Genomic DNA, 27,958 nt, shown 5'->3' with positions numbered 1-27,958 from the left:
GCCACCCTAGTTGGTGAGAAATCTCACTGTATGTAAATTTAACTATCCCTGCTGCTGCTGCTAAGTCGCTTCAATCATGTCCGACTCTGTGCAACCCCATAGACAGCAGTCCACCAGGCTTCCCTGTCCCTGGGATTCTCCAGGCAAGAACACTGGAGTGGGTTGCCATCTCCTTCTCCAGTGCATGAAAGTGAAAAGTGAAAGTGAAGTTGCTCAGTTGTGTCCAACTCTTAGCGACCCCATGAACTGCAGCCTTCCAGGCTCCTCCGTCCATGGGATTTTCCAGGCAAGAGTACTGGAGTGGGGTGCCATTGTCTTCTCCGTTAACTATCCTTAATCACTAACAATTTTTTGAGTGTATTGGTAGTTCATTTACCCATATGTTTTTAAGCATATGTTCAACTTTTAAAAAACCAGGTTAGAATTCTACATATTTTTGAATATAAGTCCTTTGGTAGATACTATATTTAATACTGAATATTGGGATGTTAGATTTCTATATATGTCTTTTAAGTTTAAATAATATTTTCATACTTCTAGATTCCATTTTGTTTTTCCTTCAATATGCTTGTATTATTTTATTTTATGCCAATAAAAATACATACACACCATCACTTTTTTCACACCATCATTTTTTAACTTAAAAATATGGCTTTATTGAGACATACCATCCAATTCACACAGTTAAAAATGAATCAATTAATTTTTAAAAATTTTATTTTTAACTGGGGAATAATTGCTTTACTAATATAATATTGTATTGACTTTTGCCACACAACTATGTAAATCAGCCATTGAGAATACATATGCCCCCTCCCTCTTGAACCTCCCTACCACCCCCCACCCCATCCTGCCCCTCGAGATTGTCACAGAGAACCACACTGAGCTCCCTGTGTTATACAGAGCTTCCCATTAGCTACTAGTTTCCATATGGTAATGTACATGTTTCCCTGCTACTCTCTCAATTTGTCCCACCCTCTGCTTTCCCTGCTGTGTCCAGAGTCTTGTCTTTATGTCTGCATCTCTATTCCTGCCCTGCAAATAGGTTCCTCAGTACCATTCTTCTAGATTTATTAAATATGCATGAATATATGCCCTATTCTAGAGTTCCAGAGAAACATCTATTTCTGCTTTATTGACTATGCCAAAGCCTTTGACTGTGTGGATCACAAGAAACTGCAGAAAATTCTGAAAGAGATGGGAATACCAGAGCACCTGACCTGCCTCTTGAGAAATCTGTATGCAGGTCAGGAAGCAACAGTTAGAACTGGACATGGAACAACAGACTGGTTCCAAATAGGAAAAGGAGTATGTTAAGGCTGTATATTGTCACCCTGCTTATTTAACTTATATGCAGAGTACATCATGAGAAACGCTGGACTGGAAGAAACACAAGCTGGAATCAAGATCGGCGGGAGAAATATCAATAACCTCAGATATGCAGATGACACCATCCTTATGGCAGAAAATGAAGAGGAGCTAAAAAGCCTCTTGATGAAAGTGAAAGAGGAGAGCGAAAAAGTTGGCTTAAAGCTCAACATTCAGAAAATGAAGATCATGGCATCCGGTCCCATCACTTCATGACAAATAGATGGGGAAACAGTGGAAACAGTGTCAGACTTTATTTTTTGGGGTCCAGAATCACTGCAGATGGTGACTGCAGCCATGAAATTAAAAGACGCTTACTCCTTGGAAGAAAAGTTATGATCAACCTAGATAGCATATTTAAAAGCAGAGACATTACTTTGCTGACTAAGGTCCGTCTAGTCAAGGCTATGGTTTTTCCAGTGGTCATGTATGGATGTGAGAGTTGGACTGTGAAGAAGGCTGAGCGCTGGAGAATTGATGCTTTTGAACTGTGGTGTTGGAGAAGACTCTTGAGAGTCCCTTGGACTGCAAGGAGATCCAACCAGTCCATTGGAGATCAGTCCTGGGATTTCTTTGGAAGGAATGATGCTAAAGCTGAAACTCCAGTACTTTGGCCACCTCACGAGAAGAGTTGACTCATTGGAAAAAACTCTGATGCTGGGAGGGATTGCGGGCAGGAGGAGAAGGGGACGACCGAGGATAAGATGGCTGGATGGCATCACTGACTTGATGCACGTGAGTCTGAGTGAACTCTGGGAGATGGTGATGAACAGGGAGGCCTGGCATGCTGCGATTCATGGGGTCGCAAAGAGTCAGACACGACTGAGCGACTGAACTGAACTGAACTGAACTGAAGTATTATATTAGATAAAAATATTACAACTTAAAGTACCAATAATACATATTCAGATATACATGATTTTGCTATTATAAACTAGGCTATGGCTATGTATATATCTTTGATGGTTTCTTCAAGAAAAATCTGTAGTTCAAAGGATATGCATAAATTTTAGACTTTTATAGATATGTCCAGTAGCTATCCAGAATGGTTACACTCTAACCAGCAATGTATAAGAATGTACTTTCCTAATCTTAGCCACACATCAGTACTGGGTGATTTTTCAACAGTGAGGTTGACATAATATATCTCTGGGTGTTTTGGCCTCTCCCTGATTATAATCCTTTTCTCATGTGTAATGGCTATTTGAATCAATTATTTCATGAATTGCCTGTTTGCTATCTTTTTCTACTGAGGCTTTTAAATATTGATTTGTAAAAATGCTTTACATTTTAAAATTATAATTCTTTTGTCTGACACATACTGTGATGGTTTTAAAACATATCCACAAATCCTTTATACTCTTTTTTTTCAGAAGGTGAAGCCTAATTCCCATCTTCTCTAGTTAGGCAGGACTTTTTGACTTACTTTAAATGAATATATTATGGTATATTTTTCATTTAAGAAGTGAAAAGGCAAAGCAGAATAGTAGAAGATGTTTACAATGTCTATAACAAAAAATGTGTATATATACAACATAAGGAACTCCTGCCAATCATGATGCAAAAAATTTAAGAATGAGCAAGAAGCTTGAACAAACACTTTTAAAAGAGAATACATGAATAACATATAAAAAATGTTGAACCTTATTAGTCACAGGGAAATGCAAATTAAATCAGCTAAGTAGTTACCTTTCCTTTGTAATGTTTTGCAAGCAGATTGCTAAGTGTTGTTTTCCCTGAAGCATGAGGTCCAAATATGAATACTTTAAATGGAGGTACTGGCATAGGCGGAAGAAGATAGGGACGTGGGTTCAGTAGAAAGGTTTTTAATGCTTCTTCTGATGAGAGACAGTACATTTTACCTAGAAAACTAAAAATACGTCATTGCCATAAACAACTGAAAAGAAGTATGGGCAAGTTTTAAAATTAAATCCTGAAAATCTTACCTACCTCACAGAAAAATCTGGCAATCCTTGAAAAATGTTACCTTCTTTTAAAGTCACAGGACATGTACGTCCCCATCTGCTTCTCTGCCATCTATATCTTGGTGCAAGAAGTTTATAAGATGCGAGAGTACGGAACAGCTCATCCTGTTAATAACAAACATTAAACATGTGGGCATAAGTTTTGCTGAAATTCACATTATTATTTCATTTGCTATTTGACCATGCTCTACTATTTAAGAATTAATTCAGACAGGATTTTTTTTCTTAATTGCAGCCATCTGCACTATCCAACATTTACTTAGATAAATAGTTTTCATTTCTGTTTTAAGACCTTGTTTAAATTTTACCAAGTATTTTCTCTTGCAGGGTAAAATGAGCATAAGGTGGATAAAGGGTTTCCTATTATCTATTTCAGGAAAGTCTGAAAAATTCTTATTGAAAAGGTTTTAAAATAGTTACTTTAGTTAATTTACCTAAGTTTTCAAATAGTAAGATGCCATAGGCACATTTGTACTGACTTAGCTCTTTCATTTTTCTTAAATATAAAGTCTCCCTCAGTAATCTTCTATTCATCACCTCCAAAGAAGTTAAGAACTACTGTTGCAGCATCAGAGAGCAAAGAGGCACGCGGGTTGTGGGGATCCTGCATGGATGTCCCCAGTTGAAGGCTGCAAGAAGCTAAACTTGAAGGAAACTGTCAATGCTTAGGTGACCTGCAGGAGACTGAGAACTTTGTCAGTGGGTACACTGGGCTACCACCCTTCTCCATGAATCAACAATGAGCTTGGGACTGAAAGTGAAAGTCTCTCTGTTGTGTCTGACTCTTTGCAACCCCATGGATCATACAGTCCTTGGAATTCTCCAGACCAGAATACTGGAGTGGGTAGCCTTTCCCTTGGTACACAGTTAAGTCAGGAAGCAGCTGCTTTTTCCTCACCATCCCTATTTCCCGTCCAAACTTGGGGAAAGTGTTTGGATAGCCAACCATGCTCCCGTCTCAAGTCTCTGGGCCACGTATCTGTTGGGGCAATGAGAAGATGAGCTTCCAAATGAATTTGATATCACAGCCTTAAAAACGATCAGGACTGCCTGTGGTTAAACGAGGCAGACCTAACACACGCATTTGGGTTTGCTGATTTCCTAAAACCTTGCGGAAATCACAGCAGAGTTCATTTCATGAGAAATGGACAGAGAAACAGGGGAGAAGAGACCAGAAGAGCTAACAGCTGGGCAGTTGCCGCTACATACTTCTGTAAACTAAAAAGCAGGTGGACTAGCGGTAACTGAGGTCAGAGGAAAGTGAAAGCTCAGTGTCTGTGGTGGCAGGGAAGGTGACGGAGGATGGGTTGAGGACAACAAGAAGCAAGTCAAGTCACTGCACAGTTCCAGAAAGGCTCAGGACCTGACAGCAGGCACCTCTGAAGAGCAGGAATGGAGAGCAGAAGACAGGATTGGCTGAGAATGTTTAAGAGGAGGTTCTCTTAAAGACCTTTAAGAGGAGGTTCTCTTCAGAAGACCTCAGCCAAAAGACTGGATGCTTACCTTTGGGAGGCTGAACCAAAAGAGGAGAAAGATTAAGCCCATTTGGCTTCTCCTTGTGAAGCTACCCTCCACTAGCCCTCTCCCTTGCTAGCACCCTCCTCTCCTGCGGTTCACTCTCCCAGGGCCTCTCAGGCTCATTCTCATTATTTTCCCGCGAGGACTTGAAAACTAGACACAGTGGCCTGTCGCCCACCATGCTCGGAGCTGCAGCGGTGCCCGGAGCTGTCCTATCCTGGCTTGGATCCTCCTTGATGCCATCGTCCTTTCCCTGACGCTGAGATCCCGGGGACTTCAGGCTGGAAGAACCTCCAGGTTTTCTGAATACTTTAAAATTTTCCTTCAGTGATGACCTAGAAGAAGAGGCTCAGTACAGAGCCTCTGTGTGCATCAGGCCCACCTTTCCACCTCTTCAGTATCAATTTGTGTTACCTATTCCCAGCTATGTTCTCCAGTTAAAATCTAGGGATTACACAGTACAGGAAAACAAAATGACCTCTATCTTTAAAGATCATTTTATTTGAATCATAATATCTACTTAGATTCTGGCATTAGTTGTTTAATTCCTCTTTTTTTAAAAAGGTGAATCTAAACTCCCCAGAATAGATTAAGTCCTCCAGCTAAAAAGTCCTGGTGGCCCTTTTAGCACTTGGCAATTGTAAGTTGATGACCGTCACATCCACATTACGTCACTTTAGTAGTTATTTTAAAAATTGAATGATGGAGGGAATGAACGAATAGTTAGAGAATTGAAGGCTGTTATATCTTTGGTGTTGCAATTTTTTAAAACTAAACCTTGGGTTTCTTTATTTCTTATTATACTTATTAAATTGTTCTGATTTATTGTCTTTCTTTGTTTCAAAACTTTTGTTTAGTGTTTACAAGGAGAAGGCGATGGCACCCCACTCCAGTACTCTTGCCTGGAAAATCCCATGGACGGAGGAGCCTGGTAGGCTGCAGTCCATGGGGTCACTAGGAGTCGGACACGACTGAGTGACTTCACTTTCACTTTTCACTTTCATGCATTGGAGAAGGAAATGGCAACCCACTCCAGTGTTCTTGCCTGGAGAATCCCAGGGACGGGGGAGCCTGGTGGGCTGCTGTCTATAGGGCTGCACAGAGTTGGACATGACTGAAGCAACTTAGCAGCAGCAGCAGCAGCAGCAGCAGCAGCAGGATATTGTGCCAATATTATAGCTTCTGAAAAATCAAATCTATTTTTATAAAAGGTATTCTGAGACCCTTTTAAACCTTGAAAGGATACAAATTAAGGGCACAACATAGAGGGAAAGGGTAGACAGTTAAAAGTAACTTACATTTTCCATTGTGTCATTAATATCTTCCTCTGTACTCTGAAGTTTGGTTATAACAGCTGCTCTTTTTAGGTTCAGATATTTAAGTCGATCCATAACTGTCTAAATTTAAAGAATAAGTCTTTTTAATACATTAGCATTTGAACATTTCAAATATTTTGAAAAAGTCATGAGCTCATGAGCAGAATATTTCTTTGTTCTTCCTAGCTTCTGGTAGATTACTGGCAATTTTTAGTGTTGTTTGGCTTGTGGTTGCATCACTCCAATCTCTGCCTCTATTGTGAGCCATTTTCTTCCTGCATTCATAAATCTCTTAAAAGGATGCCAGCCATTTTGGATTAGGGCCCATCCTAATTCACTGTGGCCTCATCTTAACTTAATTATATCTGAAAAGATCCTGTTTCCAAATAAGGTCACACTTATAGGTATTGAAGTTTAGCTCCTCAATATTATCTTTTTTGGAGAAAAAATTCAACCCACTAGAGTCTGCCCTTTGGTCCTCAAATAGTTATGCCCTTTGAGGTCTAACACTGTGGGATGTCTTCAGGCAGAGGGAAGAAGGCAGCCATGTAAAGATGGAAGCAGACGTTAGCATTAGCTACCACAAGCCAAGTGGTGCTTGGTGTTACCAGAAGCTGGAAGAGGCAAGGATGAATCCCCACTTAGAGGTTTTGAATGGAGTGAAGCTCTGCCAACACCTTGATATTAGACTTCTAGCCTATAGAACTGTAATAAATATCTGTCATTGTTAAATACCTAGTTTGGAGTACTTTGTTATGGAAGCACTAAGAAATTAATATACTATGTAGAAGACTATGAAACAGAGTCTGAGATGAGAGATGGTAAGATAGACAAGGTCTTGATGGTGTATTGTAATCTATGGTAGACTGTATTATTTGTTCACAATTCATCCTTTCCTCCTTTCCCTTGTTAACGCCCTAGTTTATGTGAGAATACTTAGTTCATTGGTACTGAGCTTCTCCATGTAACTTGTTCTAGCCAATGAACTGTAGGCAGAAGTACCAGGGTGCCAATGCCAGCTGGGGCCTTAACAATCTTGGTGAATTTCAACCAGGCCTGTCAGAACTTCTTCCCTTTCCCTTGAGGAAAGTATATCCCAGGTTGTAAAAAGTAGTCAAATTCTGAATGTATTTTGAAGAAGAAAAAGCCTGCTGTGTATGCTTACAGGATGGTTGTTGGATGTGAGAAAAAGGGCAGCTGGAAGGATGGATGTGGCATTTACTGAGAGGGGAAATCTGTGGGAGGAGTATATTTGGGGCAAGGTGGTGGTGACGGTGGACCAGAGTTTTTTGAAAATACCTTTATTTATTTGGCTGCGCTGGCTCTTAGTTGTGGCACATGGGCTCTTCAGTCTTCCTTGCAGCATGTGGGATCTTTAGTTCCTGCATTCTCACTCTTAGTTGTGGCATGTAGGATCTAGTTCCCTGGTCAGTTCAGTTCAGTCACTCAGTCTTGTCTGACTCTTTGTGACCCCATGAACTGCAGCACGCAAGGCCTCCCTGTCCATCACCAACTCCTGGAGTTCACCCAGACTCAAGTGCATTGAGTCAGTGATGCCATCCAACCATTTCATCATCTGTCGTCCCCTTCTCCTCCTGCCCTCAATCTTTCCCAGCATCAGGGTCTTTTCCAATGAGTCAGCTCTTCGAATTACATGGCCAAAGTATTGGAGTTTCAGCTTCAACATCAGTCCTTCCAATGAACACCCAGGACTGATCTCCTTTAGGATGGACTGGTTGGATCTCCTTGAAGTCCAAGGGACTCTCAAGAGTCTTCTCCAACACTACAGTTCAAAAGCATCAATTCTTCAGCACTCAGCTTTCTTTATAGTCCAACTGTCACATCCATACATGACTACTGAAAAGCCATAGCCTTGACTAGACAGACCTTTGTTGACAAAATAATGTCTCTGCTTTTTAATATGCTGTCTAGGTTGGTCACAACTTTCCTTCCAAGGAGTAAGCGTCTTTTAATTTCATGGCTGCACTCACCATCTGCAGTGATTTTGGAGCCCCCAAAATAAAGTCACCCACTGTTCCACTGTTTCCCCATCTATTTGCCATGAAGTGATGGGACCGGATGCCATGATCTTCGTTTTCTGAATGCTGAGCTTTAAGCCAACTTTTTCACTCTCCTCTTTCACTTTCATATAGAGGCTCTTTAGTTCTTCTTCACTTTCTGCCATAAGGGTGGTGTCATCTGCATATCTGAGGTTATTGATATTTCTCCCGGCGATCTTGATTCCAGCTTGTGCTTCTTCCAGTCCAGCGTTTCTCATGATGTACTCTGCATATAAGTTAAATAAGCAGGGTGACAATATACAGGCTTGACATATTCCTTTTCCTATTTGGAACCAGTCTGTTGTTCCATGTCCAGTTCTAACTGTCGTTTCCTGACCTGCATATAGGTTTCTCAAGAGTCAGGTCAGGTGGTCTGGTATTCCCATCTCTTTCAGAATTTCCCACAGTTTATTGTGATCCACACAGTCAAAGGCTTTGGCATAGTCAATAAAGCAGAAATAGATGTTTATCCTGGAACTCCCTTGCTTTTTTGATGATCCAGCGGATGTTGGCAATTTGATCTCTGGTTCCTCTGCATTTTATACCAGCTTGAACATCTGGAAGTTCACGGTTCACGTATTGCTGAAGCCTGGCTTGGAGAATTTTGAGCATTACTTTACTAGCGTGTGAGATGAGTGCAATTGTGTGGCACTCTTTGGCATTGCCTTTCTTTGGGATTGGAATGAAAACTGACCATTTCTAGTCCTGTGGCCACTGCTGAGTTTTCCAAATTTGCTGACATACTGAGTGCAGCACTTTCACAGCATCATCTTTTAGGATTTGAAATAGCTCAACTGGAATTCCATCACCTCCACCAGCTTCGTTCATAGTGATGCTTTCTAAGGCCCACTTGACTTCACATTCCAGGATGCCCGGCTCTAGGTGAGTGATCACACCATCATGATTATCTTGGTCATGAAGATCTTTTTTGTACGGTTCTTCTGTGTATTCTTGCCACCTCTTCTTAATATCTTCTGCTTCTGTCAGGTCCATACCATTTCTGTCCTTTATTGAGCCCATCTTTGCATGAAATATTCCCTTGGTATCTCTAATTTTCTTGAAGAGATCTCTAGTCTTTCTCTTTCTATTGTTTTCCTCTATTTCTTTGCATTGATCACTGAGGAAGGCTTTCTTAAGTCTCCTTGCTATTCTTTGGAACTCTGCATTCAAATGGGTATATGTTTTCTTTTCTCCTTTGCTTTTTGCTTCTCTTCTTTTCACAGCTATTTGTAAGGCCTCCTCAGACAGCCATTTTGCTTTTTTGCATTTCTTTTTCATGGCTATGGTCTTGTTCCCTCTCTCCTGCACGATGCCATGAACCTCCGTCCATAGTTCATCAGGCACTCTACCAGATATAGTCCCTTAAATCTATTTCTCACTTCCACTGTATAGTCATAAGGGATTTGATTTAGGTCATACCTGAATGCTTTAGTGGTTTTCCCCACTTTCTTCAATTTAAGTCTGAATGTGGCAATAAGGAGTTCATGATCTGAGCCACAGTCTGCTCTGGTATTGTTTTTGCTGACTGTATAGAGCTTCTCCATCTTCAGCTGCAAAGAATATAATCAATTTGATTTGGGTGTTGGCCATCTGGTGATGTCCACTTGTGGAGTCTTCTCTTGTGTTGTTGGAAGAGGGTGTTTGCTATGACCAGTGCATTCTCTTTGCAAAACTCTAGTTCCCTGACCAGGGATCAAACTCAGGCCCCCTACATTGCAAGTGTGGGAGGTAGCCACCAGGGAGGTCCTGGGTCAGAAGTTTTAAATCTGAACTGGCTATCAGACATCCAATTGGATATATTTAGTAGCAGTTGATTACACAAGTGTGAAATTCAGGGGAAAGATCTAGAATAGTAATATGAATTTAAGAATTTCCAGCATTTAGAAAGTATTTAGAGCCATTGGGTTGGAGAAGTCTCTCAAGAAATGAGGGCAGATAGAGAAGAGTACTCAAGGAGTGAGCTCTGGGATCCTCCAACTCTAGTGGTTAGAGATGTGGAGTGTAGAAGCAGAATGAGCTTTAATAGTGTGAGGGCCCAGAAGACAAAGGAAGAAAGGTGCAAGAAGAAAGAAATGATGAGAAATATTGCTTCTAGGTTAATTCGATGAAGATGTAATAGTCACCACTGGCTTTGGTCAGGAGATCACGGATCTTGGCAGCAGCATATTCCAAGTGAGGAGCTTCTCCCTAATCTGATTACATGACCAGCCTTATTATTTATGTGGCCACCAACCATATCAAACTAAAGATGTGGGCATTGCTTCTGACTTTTCTTTCTCCCTGTCCTCCTAGATTAATTCACTTGCTTCTGTCCATTCCCACAGTCACTACCCTGGGTTAGGCCACCATCTCTTTCCTGCTCTACTACGATCTGCTTCTCAGTTTTCCCTGTGCACTGCAGTCTGAAGGGGAAGTAGTAGCATATTCACTCTTGGGCTTAAAACCTTTCACTGGCTGCCCACTCCTCCATGATGTGGTATAAGCTCTTTAGTGTGGCTTATAAGATCTTTCTTGATTCAACCCCTGCTTATTCCTAAAGTTCTGGCACTATTCCACCCCTCCACTCCATCTCCCTACAACTTCCTCCATCTTCTAATCCTGCATTCAGTACCTAGAACTCACTATGCTCTTTCTTTCCTCTGGGGCTTAACACAGACTGTTTCCTCATCCTAGAACGCTGTCCCAGCTCCCTTCTCTCTCCCAGCACTGAGGGTCTGATTCTTACTCAACATTATAGTTTCAGTTTAGAAATAGTTACAGACACATGGCCTTCCTCACTAGGTTAGGTCCTGCCCTTCTGCCATGAGTTCTTCTTATAGTATTTGGATTTTGCTAAAAAGTTCATTCAGGTTTTTCTGTAACATCTTACAGAAAAAATATGAATGAATGAAGTTTTTGGCCAACACAATACCTTGTACCTCCCAGATCAAAACACAAACTGTCCTTTAAATATTTATTTCCCCCCAATATATTAGATATAGCATGAGAGAAGGGATTCATCTGACCCCTTCCCATGTGTATCCTTAGAGTTTATCATAATGCTACCCATCTAAGAAATAGGTTATGACTTTTGTATTATTTTGTATTGTACTGTACATTTTTGCATTTTATAATTTTTATAATGCAAATTATTTTGTATTATTTTTGTATTTTGTACTTTCTGGTTATTTTAAAACAATGAGTGTGTATGACTTTAAGAATCAGAATGAAGATTTAAAAAAACCCCACAAATTTATAGATACACATTGCAAATTGGTGGCTGCCAGAGGTGGGGGGTGGAGGATGGGAGGTGAGCAAAATGACTGAAGGACATCAAAAGGTATGCACTTTCAATTATAAAATAAATAGATCATGGAGATGTAGTGTACAGCATGGTGGTTATAGTTGATAGTACTATATTACCTATTTGAAAATTGCTAAGAGAACACATCTTTTTTTTTCTTTTTAAAATATAAACATCTATTTTAATTGTAGGTTAATTACTTTACAATATTTTGTAAATATTGGTTTTGTAGGTATTGGTTTTGTAAGTATTGGTTTTGCCATACATCAACATGAATCCCCCACAGGTATACACGTGTTCTCCATCCTGAACCCCCCTCTCCCTCCCTCCCCATACCATCCCTCTGGGTCGTCCCAGTGCACCAGCCCCAAACATCCAGTATCATGCATCGAACCTGGACTGGCGATTCATTTCACATCTTAAAATTTTTCATTACAAGAGAAAAAATTCTGTAACGGTTTCTGTATGGTGACAAATGTTAACTAGACTTATTGTGCTGATCATTTCACAATATATACAAATATCAAATCATTATGCTGTATAGTGATAGTGATAGTGAAAGTTGCTCAGTCGTGTCTGAATCTGTGACCCTGTGGACTATACAGTCCATGGAATTCTCCAGGCCAGAATGCTGGAGTGTGTAGCCTTTCCCTTCTCCAAGGGATCTTCCCAGCCCAGGGATCAAACCCAGGCTTCCCACGTTGCAAGCAGATTATTTACCAGCTGAGCCACAAGGGAAGCCCAAAGACTAATTTGGGGAGAAAGGAACCATTATTCTGCCTACCATAACTGGCTTACAATTATTCATAGAATTCCCTTATAGGCCTTTATATTTCTGTACTATCTGTAGTATTGTCTCCTCATTATTTCCTGATTTTAGTTTTATGTTGTATATCTGAAACTAATATAATGTTATATGTCAGTTATATCTCAATTTGGGCTTCTCTGGTGGCTCAGATGGTAAAGAATCTGCCTGCAATGTGGGAGACCTGGGTTCGATCCCTGGGTTGGGAAGATCCCCTGGAGGAGGGCATGGCAACCCACTCCAGTATTCTTGCCTGGAGAATCCCCATGGACAGAGGAGCCTGGCGGGCTACAGTCCATGGGGTCACAGAGTCGGACATGACTGTGACTAAGCACAGCACAGCATACCTCAATTTAAAAAAAGAATGAAGATATTTTCATTTGCAGGGAAAAAAGCTTCTCCTCCTTACCTCCAAGTGGGAAGTTATCACATGAAATGTATTTAAATGATGCATTTGGTATTAAATGATGCATATGGTATTGCTACCATAAACAGAAGAATTACTGTTATATTTTAGCCAAAATCATGCATTAATTTTTCAAATTCACATATTTAATAAACCTCTTCCCAGAACTTTTTTCCTTCTTTTTTCTGATTATAAACATCTTGAACAGAAAAATTTCTCCATATCTCTCCTTAGAATAAATTACTAGAAGTTGGGGGTGTTTGGACAGACAACAGACATTAAACAAAATCTTTTGGATATATATATGCCCTATAATTTTCCAGGAAGATTGTACCCTGCATGCTTCTATTGAAAGGGCATGAAAGTATGTTGTAAATGCTCCCAACAATCCTGGATATTGGATAAATTTGTTAAAACTGCTAAGAAAATGCTGCTTTATTTTTTATGCTGATTGAATTTCTTTGAATAATAATTTGATTGATAAATTGCTTCAGTTGTGTCTGACTCTTTGCAAACCTATGGACTGTAGCCCACCAGGCTCCTCTGTCCGTGGGATTCTCTAGGCAAGAATACTGCCTGGAATGGGTTGTCATGCCCTCTCCAGGGGATCATCCCAACCCAGGGATTGAACCCATGCCTCTTATGTCTCCTCCATTGGCAGGTGGGTTCTTTACCACTAGTCCACAACTGGATTACAGTAGTTTAAAAAATAATTATTAAACATTTCTTTCTAAATTACCTACTCATGCCCTTGGCCTGTTTCCTGTATTGTATTTGCTTTTTTCCTATTGAAATATCAGAATTTTAAAAATATTTAAATAATAAAAGATAGTCAACATTTGTTTATAATAAGTATGGGAACTATTTTCCATCATTGTCATTTGGCTTTTTTAACACTGAAAATAATATTGTATTTTCAAATATGCATATATATATTTTTTTAAAACAGTTTTATTGAGATGCAATTCATAAGCCACTTAAAGTGTATAAGTAAATGGTTTTTAGTATAATCAGTGCAGCCATCACTGCAGTTAATCCTGGAACATTTTTGTCACCCCCAAAAGATACCCTTTACCCATTAGTAGTCACTCCACATTTATCCTGGGAACTCCCATAGTGGTACCCATTCCTACCACTTGCAATGATCCCCTCCCACTAATCCATTTTCTGTCCTTATACAGATTTGTCTATTTGGGCATTTCAGTAAGTGAAATCATATGATGTATGATCTCTGGTAACTTTTACTTAGCCTGTGTTCAAGATTCATCCATGTTGAAGCATGTGCCAATAATTCATTTTTTACAATTGCTAAATAATATCCATTGTGGGGCTTCCCTGGTGGCTCAGATAGTAAAGAATCTGTCCACAATGTGGGAGACTCAGGTTTGGTCCCTGGGTTGGGAAGATTCCCTGGAGAAGGAAATGGCAACCCACTCCAGTATTCCAGTATCCAGGAAATCCCATGGATAGAGGAGCCTGTTGGGCTACCATCCATGGGGTTGCAATGAACTGGACACAACTGTTGTTGTTCAGTCACTCAGTTATGTCCAACTCTTTGCAACCCCATGCACTGCAGCATCCCAGGCTTCTCTGTCTTTCACCATCTCCTGGAGCAGGCTCAAACTCACGTCCATTGAGTTGGTGATGCCATCCAACTATCTTGTCCTCTGTTGTCCACTTCTCCTCCTGCCTTCTATCTTTTCCAGCATCAGGGTCTTTTTCAATGAGTCAGCTCTTCATTTCAGGTGGTCAAAGTGTTGGAGCTTTAGCTTCAGCATCAGTCCTTCCAATGAATATCCAGGGTCGATTTCCTTTAGGATTGACTGGTTTGATCTCCTTGCAGTCCAAGAGACTCTCAAGAGTCTTTCCCAACACAACAGTTTGAAAGCATCAGTTCTTCGGTGCTCAGCTTTCTTTATGGTCCAACTCTCACATCTATACATGACTATTGGAAAAACCATAGCTTTGATTATATGGATCTTTGTCAGTAAAGTAACATCTCTGCTTTTTAATATGCTGTTTAGGTTGGTCATAGCTTTTCTTCCAAAGAGCAAGGGTATTTTAATTTCATGGCTGCAGTTACCATCTACAGTTATTTTGGAACCCAAGAAAATAGTCTATTACTGTTTCCACTGTTTTCCCATCTGTTTGCCATGAAGTGATGGGACTGGATGCCATGATTTTAATTTTTTTAATGTTGAGTTTTAAGTCAGCTTTTTCACTCTCCTCTTTCACCTTCATCAAGAGGCTCTTTAGTTCCTCTTTGCTTTCTGCCATAATGGTGGTGTCATCTGCATCTGAGGTTATTAATATTTCTCCTTGTAATCTTGATTCCAGCTTGTGCTACATCCAGCCAGTATTTTGCATGATGTACTCTGTATATAAGTTAAATAAGCAGGGTGACTATATACAGCCTTGATGTACTCTTTTCCCAATTTGGAGCCAGTCTGTAATTTCATGTCTGGTTCTAACTGTTGCTTCTTGACCTGCATACAGATTTCTCAGGAGGCTGGTAAAGTGGTCCAGAGTTTGTTGTGATCTACACAGTCAAAGGTTTTAGTGTACTCAATGAATCAGAATTACATGTTCTTCTGGAATTTTCTTGCTTTTTCTATGATCCAATGGATTGTTGCAATTTGACCTCTGGTTCCTTTGCCTTTTCTAAATCTAGCTTGTACATATGGAAGTTCTCAGTTCACATACTGTTGAAGTCTAGCTTGGAGGATTTTGAGCATGACATTGTTAGCATGTGAAACGAATGCAACTGCGTGGTAGTTTCAACATTCTTTGGCACTGCCTTTCTTTTGGATTGGAATGAAAACCGACCTTTTCCAGTCCTTTGGCCACTGCTGAGTTTTCCAAATTTGCTGGCATATTGAGTGTATCACTTTAACAGCATTATCTTTTGGGATTTGAAATAGTTCAACTGGAATTCCATCACCTCTACTAGCTTTGTTTGTAGTGATGCTTCCTAAGGTCCACTTGACTTTGCACTTCAGGATATCTGGCTCTAGGTAAGCAATCATACCATTGTGGTTATCCAGGTCACTAAGATCTTTTTTGTACAGTTCTTCTGTGTATTCTTGCCACCTCTTCTTAATATCTTCTGCTTCTGTTAAGTCCATACCTTTTCCATCCTTTATTGTACATATCTTTGCATAAAATATTCCCTTGGTATCTTCAATTTTCTTGAAGAGATATCTAGTCTTTCCCATCCTATTGTTTTCCTCTCTTTCTTTGTATTGTTCAGTTAGGAAGGCTTTATCTCTTTGCTATTCTTTGGAACTCTGCATCCAGATGGGTATATCTCTCCTTTTCTTCTTTGCCTTTCACGTCTCTTCTTAGATATTTGTAAGGCCTCCTCAGACAACCACTTTGTCTTTTTTGCATTTATTTTTCTTGGGAAGTTTTGGATCACTGCCTCCTATAAAATGTTATGAACCTCCATCCATAGTTCTTCAGGCACTCTATCACATCTAATCCCTTGAATCTATTTGCCACTTCCACTATATAATCATAAGGGATTTGATTTAAATCATACCTGAATGGCCTAGTGTTTTTCCCTACTGTCTTCAGTATAAGTCTGACTTTTGCAATAAGGAGTTCATGATCTGAGCCACAGTCAGCTCCTGGTCTTATTTTTGCTGACTGTATAGAGTTTCTCCATTTTCAGCTGCAAAGAATATAGTCAACCTGATTTTGGTATTGACCATCTGGTGATGTCTATGTGTAGAGTTGTCTCTTGTGTTGTTGGGAGAAGGTGTTTGTTATGACCAGTGCGTTCTCTTGGCAAAACTCTGTTAGCTTTTGTCGTGCTTCATTTTGTACTCCAACGCCAAACTTAGCTGCTACTCCAGGTATCTCTTGACTTCCTACTTTTGCATTCCGGTCCCCAGTGATGAAAAGGACATCTTTTTTTGGTGTTAGTCCTAGAAGATCTTAAATGTCTTCATAGAACTGTTTAACATCAGATTCTTCAGCATTAGTGGTTGGAGCGTAGACTTGGATTACTGTGATACTGAATGGTTTGCCTTGGAAACAAACTGAGATCATTTTGTCATTTTTGAGATTGCATCCAAGTACTGCATTTCTGACTCTTTTGTTGACTATGAGGGCTATTCCATTTCTTCAAATGGATTCTTGCCCACAGCAGTAGATATAATGGTCATCTGAGTTAAATTCACCCATTCCCATCCATTCCCATCCCGACACAACTGAGCGACCAACACATCCATTGTATGAATATACATTTTATTTATCCATTCATCAATTGTTAGACATAGGGGTTGTTTCTACCTTCTGGCTACTGTGAATAGTGTTGCTATGAATATTCACATACAAATTTTCATTTAAACACCTGTATTCAGTTATTTTGGGCAAATACTAGGAGTTAAATTGCTGATTCATATGGTAACTCCATATTTAACCTTTTGAGGAACTGCCAAACTGGTTTCCAAAGTGGCCACACCATTTGCAGTCCTACCAACAATGTATGTTGGGCTTTGCTGGTGGCTCAGCAGTGCAGGAGACTATAATGCAAGAGACTCCAGTTCAATCCCAAGGTTAGGAAGATCCCCTGGAGAAGGAAATGACAACCCACTCCGGTATTCTTGTCCAGGAAATCCCATGGACAGAGGAGCCTGGCGGGCTACAGTCCATGGAGTTGTAAGAGTTGGACATGATTTAATGACACTACCACAACAGTGTATGAATGTTCTGATTTTTCTACATCCTCACCAACATTTGTTTTTCATTATCTGTTTTCTTGTTTTTTTTCTTTTTAATTTTAGCCATCTTAGTGGATTTGAAGTGATATCTCCTTATAGCTTTGGTTTGCACTTCCCTATTACTCATGTTAAGCATTGTATCATGTGTTAAGCTCTTATCTGCTTTTACTTTTTTTCAAGATACTTTTTGTCACACAGAGGTTTTAAATTCAAATGTAGTTTTGATTAAAATATGGACAGATGAATAAATATCATATCAAATTTTAAGTGTCAAAATGAATTTTTCAAAAATAAATGGTATTCAAAATGTAAATCTATTTCTGATACGAAAATAAGTATCATTCAGCAATACTTTTTTGATTTTCCAAACTGTGACATATTCTTACTGAGCATTGCACTTACCATGAACAGCTCCTCTGGGGGCTTATTTCCATCTAGCTCAATAAGATACTGGGAATCGTGTTCAGCCATTACTTCCTGCAGATAATCAAAAAGAAGCCTTATCATTCAGGATTATTGGCAAAAGTTCAGTCTTCATATACCATGAAGAAATCTTTAATGCTAAATTATTTGCTATATACATGACATACTGGATGTTATTTTCAGTGCTCAGGGGAACTTTGACAAAAGCCTAAACTAGTCGTACCATGAATTCTGCTCTTTCTGTTTCTTCTGTTTTTCTCTACAGTGAAGCCAGTCTTTCCCAATAGAAATGCTTGGGGGCATCCACCTCTCTGCATATATTCATAGAATAATTTCTGCCAAACTGCTAGGTGAAGAATGGGCTTGGTTTGTTTCACTTTTTATTCCCCTGGCTGTGGGTGATGTTCAGTATCTAGAAATCCATCTCTGTAAACTACTGAACCATAACCTCTGCATTTTGTTAGACCTTTCTTTTCCTTAACATTCATAGAAAGTCTTTAACCTTTATCTGCCATATGGTTTGCAAATGTTTTACCTGGCTATGATTTATCATTTGACTTTGTTTATGGTATCTTTTGCATTATAAAATATATTTATGATGAAATCTGTTATCGTTGTTTCTGGATTTCCTTTCTTCTTTAAATTAGATTTTTCTATATCGCAAGATTATATTAATATTCTTGTAAATTTTCTTCCATTCCAAGAAAGTAGAGATGGTGGAGATATAAGATCCACCTCTACACTTCTTCAAAGACTCAAATAAGATCCATCTCCATCTTTTTTCATGGTTTTCATAAGACCCTTATTTACCTGCCTCCATGAAACCCTAGCCCCTCTCTTTGAGAAAGTCTTCATTAGTGAATGTTTTCCCTATTGCCATAGTCTGAACAAAATCACCTACTTAAATGTCCAGTACATTTTGTCTTTCATAATACTGTGTAAGGTTATTAGGTTCTAAGTGTTTCTCTACTTCTAGACAGAAGAACCATTATGCCTGCATTGTTTAACCATAAATTCAGTTCAGTCACTCAGTCATGTCCAACTCTGCGACCCCACAGACTGCAGCACGCCAGGCCTCCCTGTCCATCACCAACTCCCAGAGTTTACTCAAACACATTTCCACTGAGTCGGTGATGCCATCCAAACATCTCATCTTCTGTCATCCCCTTCTCCTCCTGCCTCAATCTTTCCCAGCATCAGGGTCTTTTCAAATGAGTCAGTTCTTCGCATCAGGTGGCCAAAGTACTGAAGTTTCAGCTTCAACATGAGTCCTTCCAATGAACACTCAGGACTGACCTCCTTTAGGATGGACTGGTTTGATCTCCTTGTAGTCCAAGGGACTCTCAAGAGTCTTCTCCAACACCACAGTTCAAAAGCATCAATTCTTCTAGTAGAATCCAAGAATCCAACCATAAATTATGATGTTCTAAACAAGGAAGTATATTATGCTTTTCTGCATTTCAGATACTTTCCTTAAAGTAGATTTTTTTAATTTAATAGCCTTTTTATCTTAAATTAAAAATACTTTTTTTTTGCTTTACCACACAGCATGTGATATCTTTGTACCCTGACCAGGGATCAAACCCACAACCTCTGCAGTGGAATCTCAAAGTCTTAACCACTAGACCACCAGGGAAGTCCTAAGCTAGGTTCTTCAGAAAGAAGTTAGTATACTAAGTCTAAAGGTATGAAGACTCTTAAGGCTAAAGACACAAACACCGGGTCAGACCAGTAGTCAAGCTGCGATGTGGACAGGCAAGAATGAAGACTTGGCTTTGGATTGGTCCTGAAGCAGGATAGAAACCAGACACTGATGCAGTTACTTTGCTCCTACTTGCTTTCCTCATGTCTTTTAGAGGAACACTGAATTTTGGTGGTCTTGGCCCCCCAAGCGAATCCACATCTCAGCCAGATCAGAGGAGACTAGAATGGTAGGTTCCTGCCTTTCAAGGCTCTTCCCGACCTCCTTCCACACATACCAGCACCCTGAAATTACCATACAAGGCAAGCTATACACTAGATCTGAAGTCTAAGTTCTTGGCCTAGAAACTTTTGTCTGAGCAGTCAGTTCTTATCTATGGTTTGCTGCAGGGCCTAGAAATTTTCCACTTCTGTGCTTTTCTCAGGCAAGCTATCTAAAAACCACCATACTAATTTATATTCCTTTCAGCAGGGTATGGGAGTGTTTGCTTTACCATATGTAGTTGCTAGAATTAGGAATTCTTATTCCTTGTCCATCTTTTAAAGTTTAATTGGGGAAATATTTCTTTAGCATTTAATTATTATCAGTAAGTATGAATATTTTCCTATAGACTTGTTACTCTTTTGTCATTAATTTTTGTGAATTGTCTGCTCATATTTGTTACTCATTTATTATCTGGAGGGTAAGACCTTACAGGTTTTAGAAAAATCATATCTATGATCTTTTTTCCTACATTTTAAAAAATTGAAGGATAGTTGATTTACAACATTGTATTAATTTCTGCTGTAGAGCAAAGTGATTGTTATATATGTATATGTATATATAGACGTACATATTCTTTTTTTAAATTCTTTTCCATTGTGGTTATCATAGGATATTGAATATAGTTCCCTATGCTATATATTAGGACATTGTTATTTATCCATTCTATATATATTAATACTAATTTGCATCTGCTAACCTCAAACTTCCAATCCATCCCTCCTCTACCCACCATCCCCTTGTCAACCATGTCTGTTCTTTATGTCTGTGAGTCTATGACCTTTCAATATATTAAACCTTTAAATATTTTATCAGAGTCGATGTGGATATTTTTCAAGTAAAGGTTTTTTAAATTATGTCCAGAAATTTACATGTAACGAAATGGAAGCTGTTATTTTTCCTTTGTGACCTCATCATTTGTTCAACTGAACATCTGTCAAGCATTTACCACTTGCCAGACTTAGGGCGCTGCACTGGACATTGATGGTGCTGGGAGTCCCTATCCTTGAAGAGACTACCTCTGCTTCCCATTCCCAACTCCCTGCCCATGAATATAATTTTATAATCTTCTGAATCTTATTTTAATTATGCTTTATTCATACCCAATTCCAGCAGCTCAAGGAATATGTAGAATATTTTTGTTGAAGGAGAACGAATGTTACAGACAGACATCTAAATTACCCTTAAGAAGCTATGTTTAGAGGCCAGGGATAGAAGAGGAAGAAGGGAGGAATCAAAGTCATACATAAGAAAACAAAAATACTGAATCACTGTGCTGCATATCTGAAACTAACACAATACTGTAAAAAAATTTAAAAAATAGAACAAATTGGATCTCACTGAGGAGGTGGACAATGGGAATGAAAATGATCCACTTGTCTCTAAAAATATATAAACATTATAAAACACCATGAAACAAATTCTTTTAATTTCTCCATCAGATGGAAAGAGGCAATTTGAGGACTGTTTTTCATTTGTCTTTGTAGTTCTATTGCTTAGCATGGTATCTGGCCAAATACCATATAATAAATGTTTGTTGAATAAATCTTCAATATAAATTGGGCAGAGTCTGCCCTGGATTTTTAAACATAAAAATATGCTTTTCAATAATCATAATTTCAGTAATCGTCCTTTTAAAATGCTAATTCTTTTAATTATAACTTTCCTATTATAATATATAACAGCCTTATCATATTTACAAATAACCAACTTTGAATAGGATACACAGAGAAACCAGTCTTGGATGGCTTTCTTTAGACTGTAATTTAACTAAATTAACAGTTCCTTTCAGAATAAAAGATGCACCTTAGGTGTACACTTTTTATAAACCCATACATTTTGGATTCAAAATGCTTTTACAAAACAATGCCTTAATATGGACTTTCCAATCCCCACACATAAATAAATTCCCCTAATGACTTTTGAAAAATGCAATTTATCACTTTTCAGCAGCACTGTTGCTTTGTAAGAGTAAAATAATGTTGCCCTGTGAAACAGCCTTTGGAATGCAGTCTTACTCTGATAGCATTCTACCAACCTCAAGAGGAGGAGAATGAAGCAGATAACACACAAGGTGAAGAAATGTGAAAGCTATTTAACCAGGGATAAAACACAAATAGGGCTTCACTGGCAGCTGAGCAGTAAAGAATCTGCCTGCAATGCAGGAGACACAGGTTTGATCCTTGGGTTGGGAAGATCCCCTGGCGGAGGAAATGGCAACCCATTCCACTATTCTTGCCTGGCGAATCCCATGGACAGAGGAGCCTGGTGGGCTACAGTCCATGGGGTCACAAAGAGTTGGACGTAAACCAAAGCAACTTAGCACACATGCACGCAAAACACAAGTGTCAAATTCCTTTTTCAGCAATATATCTTTTTCTTACTTCTAAAGGATGAAGAATTATTTCCTTATAAAGGTTAACAATGTGTTTGATATTTTCCAAATAATCCTCAGGTCTCTGAACGAGGTGTTGAAGAACTTCAGCCACCATCTGCATTTCAGCAATAAATGCCTAAATGGAAAAGAAGTCATGTTGAATATCTTTATGTTAATGATTACTTCATTTGCAAGTCATATCCCTCTCTCCCTATACCTGCATACCATTTTGGGGTAAGAAGCAGGGAAAAGGGGAGATTGGAAATAGGATTTTTATTTTAGAGAGCTTGAACACCCTGAAGGTCTTTTATCAGATGGAATAAAGTTTTAAATTGACTTGGATACTTACTCATTTCTTTTGCCCCCCAATGAGTAGGGAAGAGTATGGGAATAACATCCGATTTTTAGAGACAAAATAAAGAAGTTGGATTTTCTCTAAGTACCTGAGCTTGTAGCTCATTCACTCATTGATTCATTCATTTATTAATAGTAAAGTTTAAATGCCTACCCCATGCCAGACACTGTTCTAGGAGCTTGAAATACGACAGAGAACAAAACTAAGGGCTTGGGGCTTAGACAGCACACATCCCACCTGAGGATGACAGAGCATAAACAAGTAGACAAATAGATAAATCACAGGTTAGGCTGTGGTGGTAAGAGCTAAGAAGAAAGATGATGGCAGGGGAGAAGGGATGGAGAGTGATGGGGGAAGGTGGTTATGAAAGGGTTCACAGAAAAAAATGACCTTTGTATCATATTTATTTCCCCATTATTATCATCATATTTGGGCTTCCCAGGTGGTGCTAGTGGTAAAGAACCCACTTGCCAATGCAGGAGACTGAGATGCAGGTTAAATCCCTGGTTAGGAAGATCCCTTGGAGGAGGAAATGGGAATCCACTCCAGTATTCTTTCCTGGAGAATCCCATGGACAGAGGAGCCTGGTGGGCTACAGTCCATAGGGTTGCAAAGAGTCAGACATGGCTGAAGCAACTTGGCACGCACGCACATATTTATTATACTAATTATGATGGTATGCTTTATTCATGTTAAAATGACACAGTTTTATTCCTATTTGCTATGAAGTTTACTTGAAATATTTACCTAAAACAGTTGCTGGTTATTTATCTAATGCCTTATTTGCACAGGGAAGATTATTTTATATTTTTAAATGGGCATTCTTACATTAATAGGTTTTTAAAATTGAGATATAATTGACATATACCATTACATTAGTTTCAGGTTTACAATAGAATGATTCAATACAGTTGATCTTTGGGCAATGTGAGTCTGAAGTGTGTGGATCCACTGATAGGATATTTTTCAGTAGTAAATACATAGCGCTACATGATCTGTGGTTGATAGGATGCAGAACCATGGATATAGAAGGCTGACTGTAAAGTTAACTTGGATTTTCAACTGCACAAAGGGTCAGTGCCCCAACTCTGGAGATGTTTAAGGATCAACTGTATTTGTACTTATTGTGAAATAATCATAATAAATCTAATTAACATCCATCATCATACATGCATGTGTGCATGCTAAGTCGCTTCTGTTGTGTCTGACTCTTTGCAACCCTAAGGACTGCAGCCTCCCAGGGTCCTCTCTCCATGGGATTCCAGGCAAGAATCCTGGAATGGGTTGCCATTTCCTTCTCCAGGGGATCTTTCCGACCTAGGGATCAAACCCAGGTCGCATTACAGGCAGATTCTTTATTGTCTGAGCCACCAGGGAAGCCTGTCAGCATACATAGTTAGTGTTTTTCTTGTGATGAGAACTTTTAAGATCTGTTCTTAAATGAAAGAACAAATGTCAAAAATTCATTTAACCCATTAGTGAGGGAAATAGCAGGATGACAAAACTGAAGTATATATAATCACTGAAATCAGAGTGCAAAGTTTGATGTCTTGCTTGACATCCTTCAGGGCAATAAAACTGTTGCCTTTGGGGTTTATCTTTTCTAGACAAATGATTTGCAATATATCCTTTTCTACATTCACATCAGACTTAACTGAGTCTAGGCCCTAATAGAAATAGTATTTATTCATGATAATTTATAAATTTTAGAAACTATTTGAAATTATTAAACATTATAAATAAGTAAATCTATAATAGAAATCACAGGTATATTTCAATAGAGCAAGGACTGGCAAGCTATGACCTGTCTCACTCACCCCAGTGGGCTAAATCCAGCCCATTAGCTATTAACAAACTTCTTGAGTGAGTGAGTGAAAGTCACTCAGTCATGTCAGACTCTTTGTAACCCCATGACTATACAGTCCATAGAATTCTCTAGGCTAGAATACTGGAGTGGGTAGCCTTTCCCTTCTCCAGGGGAATCTTCCCAATCCAGGTCTCCTGCATTGCAGGTGGATTCTTTACCAGCTGAACAGGAGGGATGCCCAAGAATACTGGAATGGGTAGCCTATTCCTTCTCCAGTGGATCTTCCTGACTCTTAGTATCAAATTTTCCTTATTAAGTCTGATATAAGATTCTTTTGAGGTCCTGATGCATTATGCTTACTAGTATTGACTTTAGGATTGTTGTTATATGTGAAATTGGGATATAGATTTATTTTCATGTGTCCTCTTTGTCAGAGTTTGGAATTGGGGTTATGTTAACTTCATAAACTGGATTCTACCTGGGCTACCTTCTTCCTCAAATTACATATGTTTTCTGTTGTTCTGAGTTCTGACTCTTCACACTAGCTTGCATAGTGCTTGACACATGGCAGGTGACCAGTAACTCTCTGTTGCTATGAAATGAAGCAGATTAGCTGTCAGGATATGGAGGGACTTCCATCCTGACAAGAAGGATGACCTTAAACTTGATGACCTTTACATTATGATCTAATAGTTCTTGAAAACATGAAATTTTTTTTTCCTCTAACTAAATCAAACCTTAAGGAAAATATAATTTTCTGTATAGAATATTCATATTCCGTCATTTAATTATAGCAATTAAAAAAATGAAACCGATATAGCAAGCAAGGTGTTTTTTATTTCTTTTTTAAAATTTTAATTTATTTGGCTGCACCAGGTCTTAACTGTGGCATGTGGGATCTAGTCCCCTGATCACGAATTGAACCCAGCCCCCGCCTGCATTGGGAGTGTGGGGTCTTAACCACTGGACCATCAGGGATAGTCCCTATAGCAAATTTTAGAAGTATAGCATCTTGTATACAGATATTACCTCTTCTTCTTCTTGCTCTTCTTCCTCTTCCCCCTCCTCTTCTCCTTTTCCTTCCTTTTGGGCTTCTTTCTTCTTTTTCCTACGATTTTCAATGACTTCAGGGTCCCACTGATCTCTTGTGTATATGTATCCTGTACTACTGTGCTGCCTTTGCCCCGAAATTCTTTGGCATAAATCATAGTCAGGGCACTAAGGAACAACATTAATCATTACTCAAAACATTTTGAGTATGCCTTTGCTTTCTTTCATATATTATGCACTATATAAACCCCCAAATTCCTCAAAACCCTGAGCAAATGCAGTACTATAAATGGTATTTTGATCCGATTTCATCACATGCCAAGAGAGGCACAAGATACAACTTTTATGTTATGGCAACACTTTTCTTTACCCAAAAGTAATACATATGAGAAAGTTTCAGAAGCTGTAGAATAAAAAAAAAAGAGAGAGAGAGAGAGAATAACAGTAAAAAGAACTAGAGAAGTAGAACAGAAAATCTGTTTAGTTAGCAGAGGTATTACAGGAGGATTTTATCAGATTAGTTTGAAAAGGCTGAGAATGGATGAAAATGGTGGGATAGCCATATTTTTTTTCCAACAAAAGATATATCATGTATTTATAGTATTTACTATGATATACAGCTCTATGGATGAAGTATTTCATAAAATAGCATCAATGAATGGGATCTGAAAGGTCACCTGGTTTAGTCTAACCTTATCATTTGCAAATGAGAAAACTGAATCTGGATAGTAAAGAAGGCCAAAACCAAAGTCTGTGAGTGATTTCCTCATTTCAAGTGCTTCCATGTGTATAATATTTCACTCAGTTCTTAAACTAACCCTGTCAGAGAAGTAATAGAATATTAGGATCCAAACCATTTCAGATCAGAGAGGGACTGCTCTGGCAGCATCAGGCCACAGTTGTGAGGGGCAGCTACAGCCTGAGCCCAGGCCTTCTGCTCCGTAGCCCACTCTCTGTAACTCATTATTAATGATAAGCTAAGGTTTGGGGCTGTAAAGCCCACTCTGAGTATTTTTCAGGATAAAAACCTCTGGATGACATTCTCTAGTAGCGGTTTTAAAACATTAGAGTGTAACTCTATACAGAGGATTATAAATAAAAGTTTCTGCTTCCCTTGTGATTTATTAAGTCTGGAGTAAGGCTCAGACATTCTAATGAACATCCTCAGTGATTCTGATGCCAACAGTTTATGCACCACACATTTGAGAAAGGGGGCAAGAAACTTTAGAACTTTTCATGCTAATATTCTGATTTCCTCTGACTACTTCTATATGGAAATGGGATGGGAATTTATTGAGGCAAGACTTTTATCCAGGCTAATTTTTCACACACAAAAGATTTCAACCCATACTGGTAATTTAAAAAATATATGCATATTGCCCTTATCTAGCAACCTGGAATGCCCACATTGTGGGTCCTTGGCAAAGACTATTGCCTCTAGCTGTCTCCTGTTCTCACGTATCAGTTCAGTTCAGTTCAGTCACTCAGTCGTGTCTGACTCTGCGACCCCATGGACTGTAGCACGCCAGGCCTCCCTGTCCATCACCAACTCCTGGAACTTGCTCAAACTCATGTCCATCGAGTCGGTGATGCCATCCAACCAACTCATCTTCTGTCGTCTCCTTCTCCTCCTGCCTTCAATCTTTCCCAGCATCAGGGTCTTTTCCAATGAGTCAGTTCTTTGCATCAGGTGGCCAGAGTATGGGGGTTTCAGCTTCAGCATCAGTTCTTCCAATGAATATTCAGGACTGATTTCCTTTAGGATTTGATCTGCTTGCAGTTCAAGAGGTTTTCAAGAGTCTTCTCCAACACCACAGTTCAAAAGCATCAATTTTTTGGTGCTCAGCTTTCTTTATTGTCCAACTCTCACATCCATACATGACTACCGGAAAAACCATAGCTTTGAGTAGATGGACCTTTTCACATATAGGAAATGATTTATCAGTTTTAGGGTGTGGCTGTGCCTCAGAGCAGTCCTCAAACTTCAGCAGCATCAGTGTCACCTGGAGAACTTTTTCAACACAGACAGCTGGATGACACCCCCCACAGTTTCTGTAGTTCTGGGTTGCTCCCTGAGAATCTGCATTTCTGACGAGCTTCTTGAGTGCTGCTAATGCAGTTGGCTCTAGGAACAAACTCCGAGGACCATTACTATAGTAGATCACTGGCCTTTAATGCTTTTTTCTTTTTTTAAAAGTACGGACTGCTTTAGAATATGATGATGCCATAAGATTATCCATCAGGAAAATGCCCATACACATAAAATTTGCATATAATTTCAGATGGTTCATGGGTGCTTAAGTGCTCTTGGACTCCAGGCTTAGAACTTCTGGTCTAGAAATCCCAGACTCCATTCCCAAATAAGGTCAGACCATCAGAGAAGTGTGTGCTATACTGAAGTTCTGTTTCACACGAGGTCCTCTGATTACACTCCAGCTACCTATAGGAACTGCCATGGACACTTCTAATATCAGTGGGGTTAAGGACTTCATTTTCTACACACAGTACAATCCTT

The 27,958-nt window shown here is 39.2% G+C and overlaps 1 protein-coding gene across 7 annotated transcripts in view; it reads right to left on the bottom strand.

Annotated features, from left to right (window-relative positions):
- AK9 (adenylate kinase 9) overlaps positions 1-27,958 on the bottom strand; it is a 122,677-nt gene that overhangs the window by 76,818 nt on the left and 17,901 nt on the right. For all 7 annotated transcript variants that reach the window (XR_005720792.1, XM_040238517.1, XM_040238515.1 and 4 more), the window contains 6 exons: positions 25,423-25,611; positions 22,239-22,367; positions 17,871-17,945; positions 6,170-6,268; positions 3,319-3,458; positions 3,058-3,238 (listed from right to left, as the gene is read on the bottom strand). Coding sequence is in view for 6 of the 7 variants with exons in the window: in XM_040238517.1 (XP_040094451.1) it covers positions 3,058-3,238; positions 3,319-3,458; positions 6,170-6,268; positions 17,871-17,945; positions 22,239-22,367; positions 25,423-25,611 (813 nt within the window). In the remaining variant the exon portion in view is untranslated. The remainder of the gene's footprint in view (positions 1-3,057; positions 3,239-3,318; positions 3,459-6,169; positions 6,269-17,870; positions 17,946-22,238; positions 22,368-25,422; positions 25,612-27,958) is intronic.

Source organism: Oryx dammah, unplaced genomic scaffold (assembly GCF_014754425.2).
Source record: "Oryx dammah isolate SB20612 unplaced genomic scaffold, SCBI_Odam_1.1 HiC_scaffold_4, whole genome shotgun sequence".
Lineage (NCBI taxonomy): Eukaryota > Metazoa > Chordata > Mammalia > Artiodactyla > Bovidae > Oryx > Oryx dammah.
This window is presented reverse-complemented; position numbering and strand designations above follow the sequence as displayed.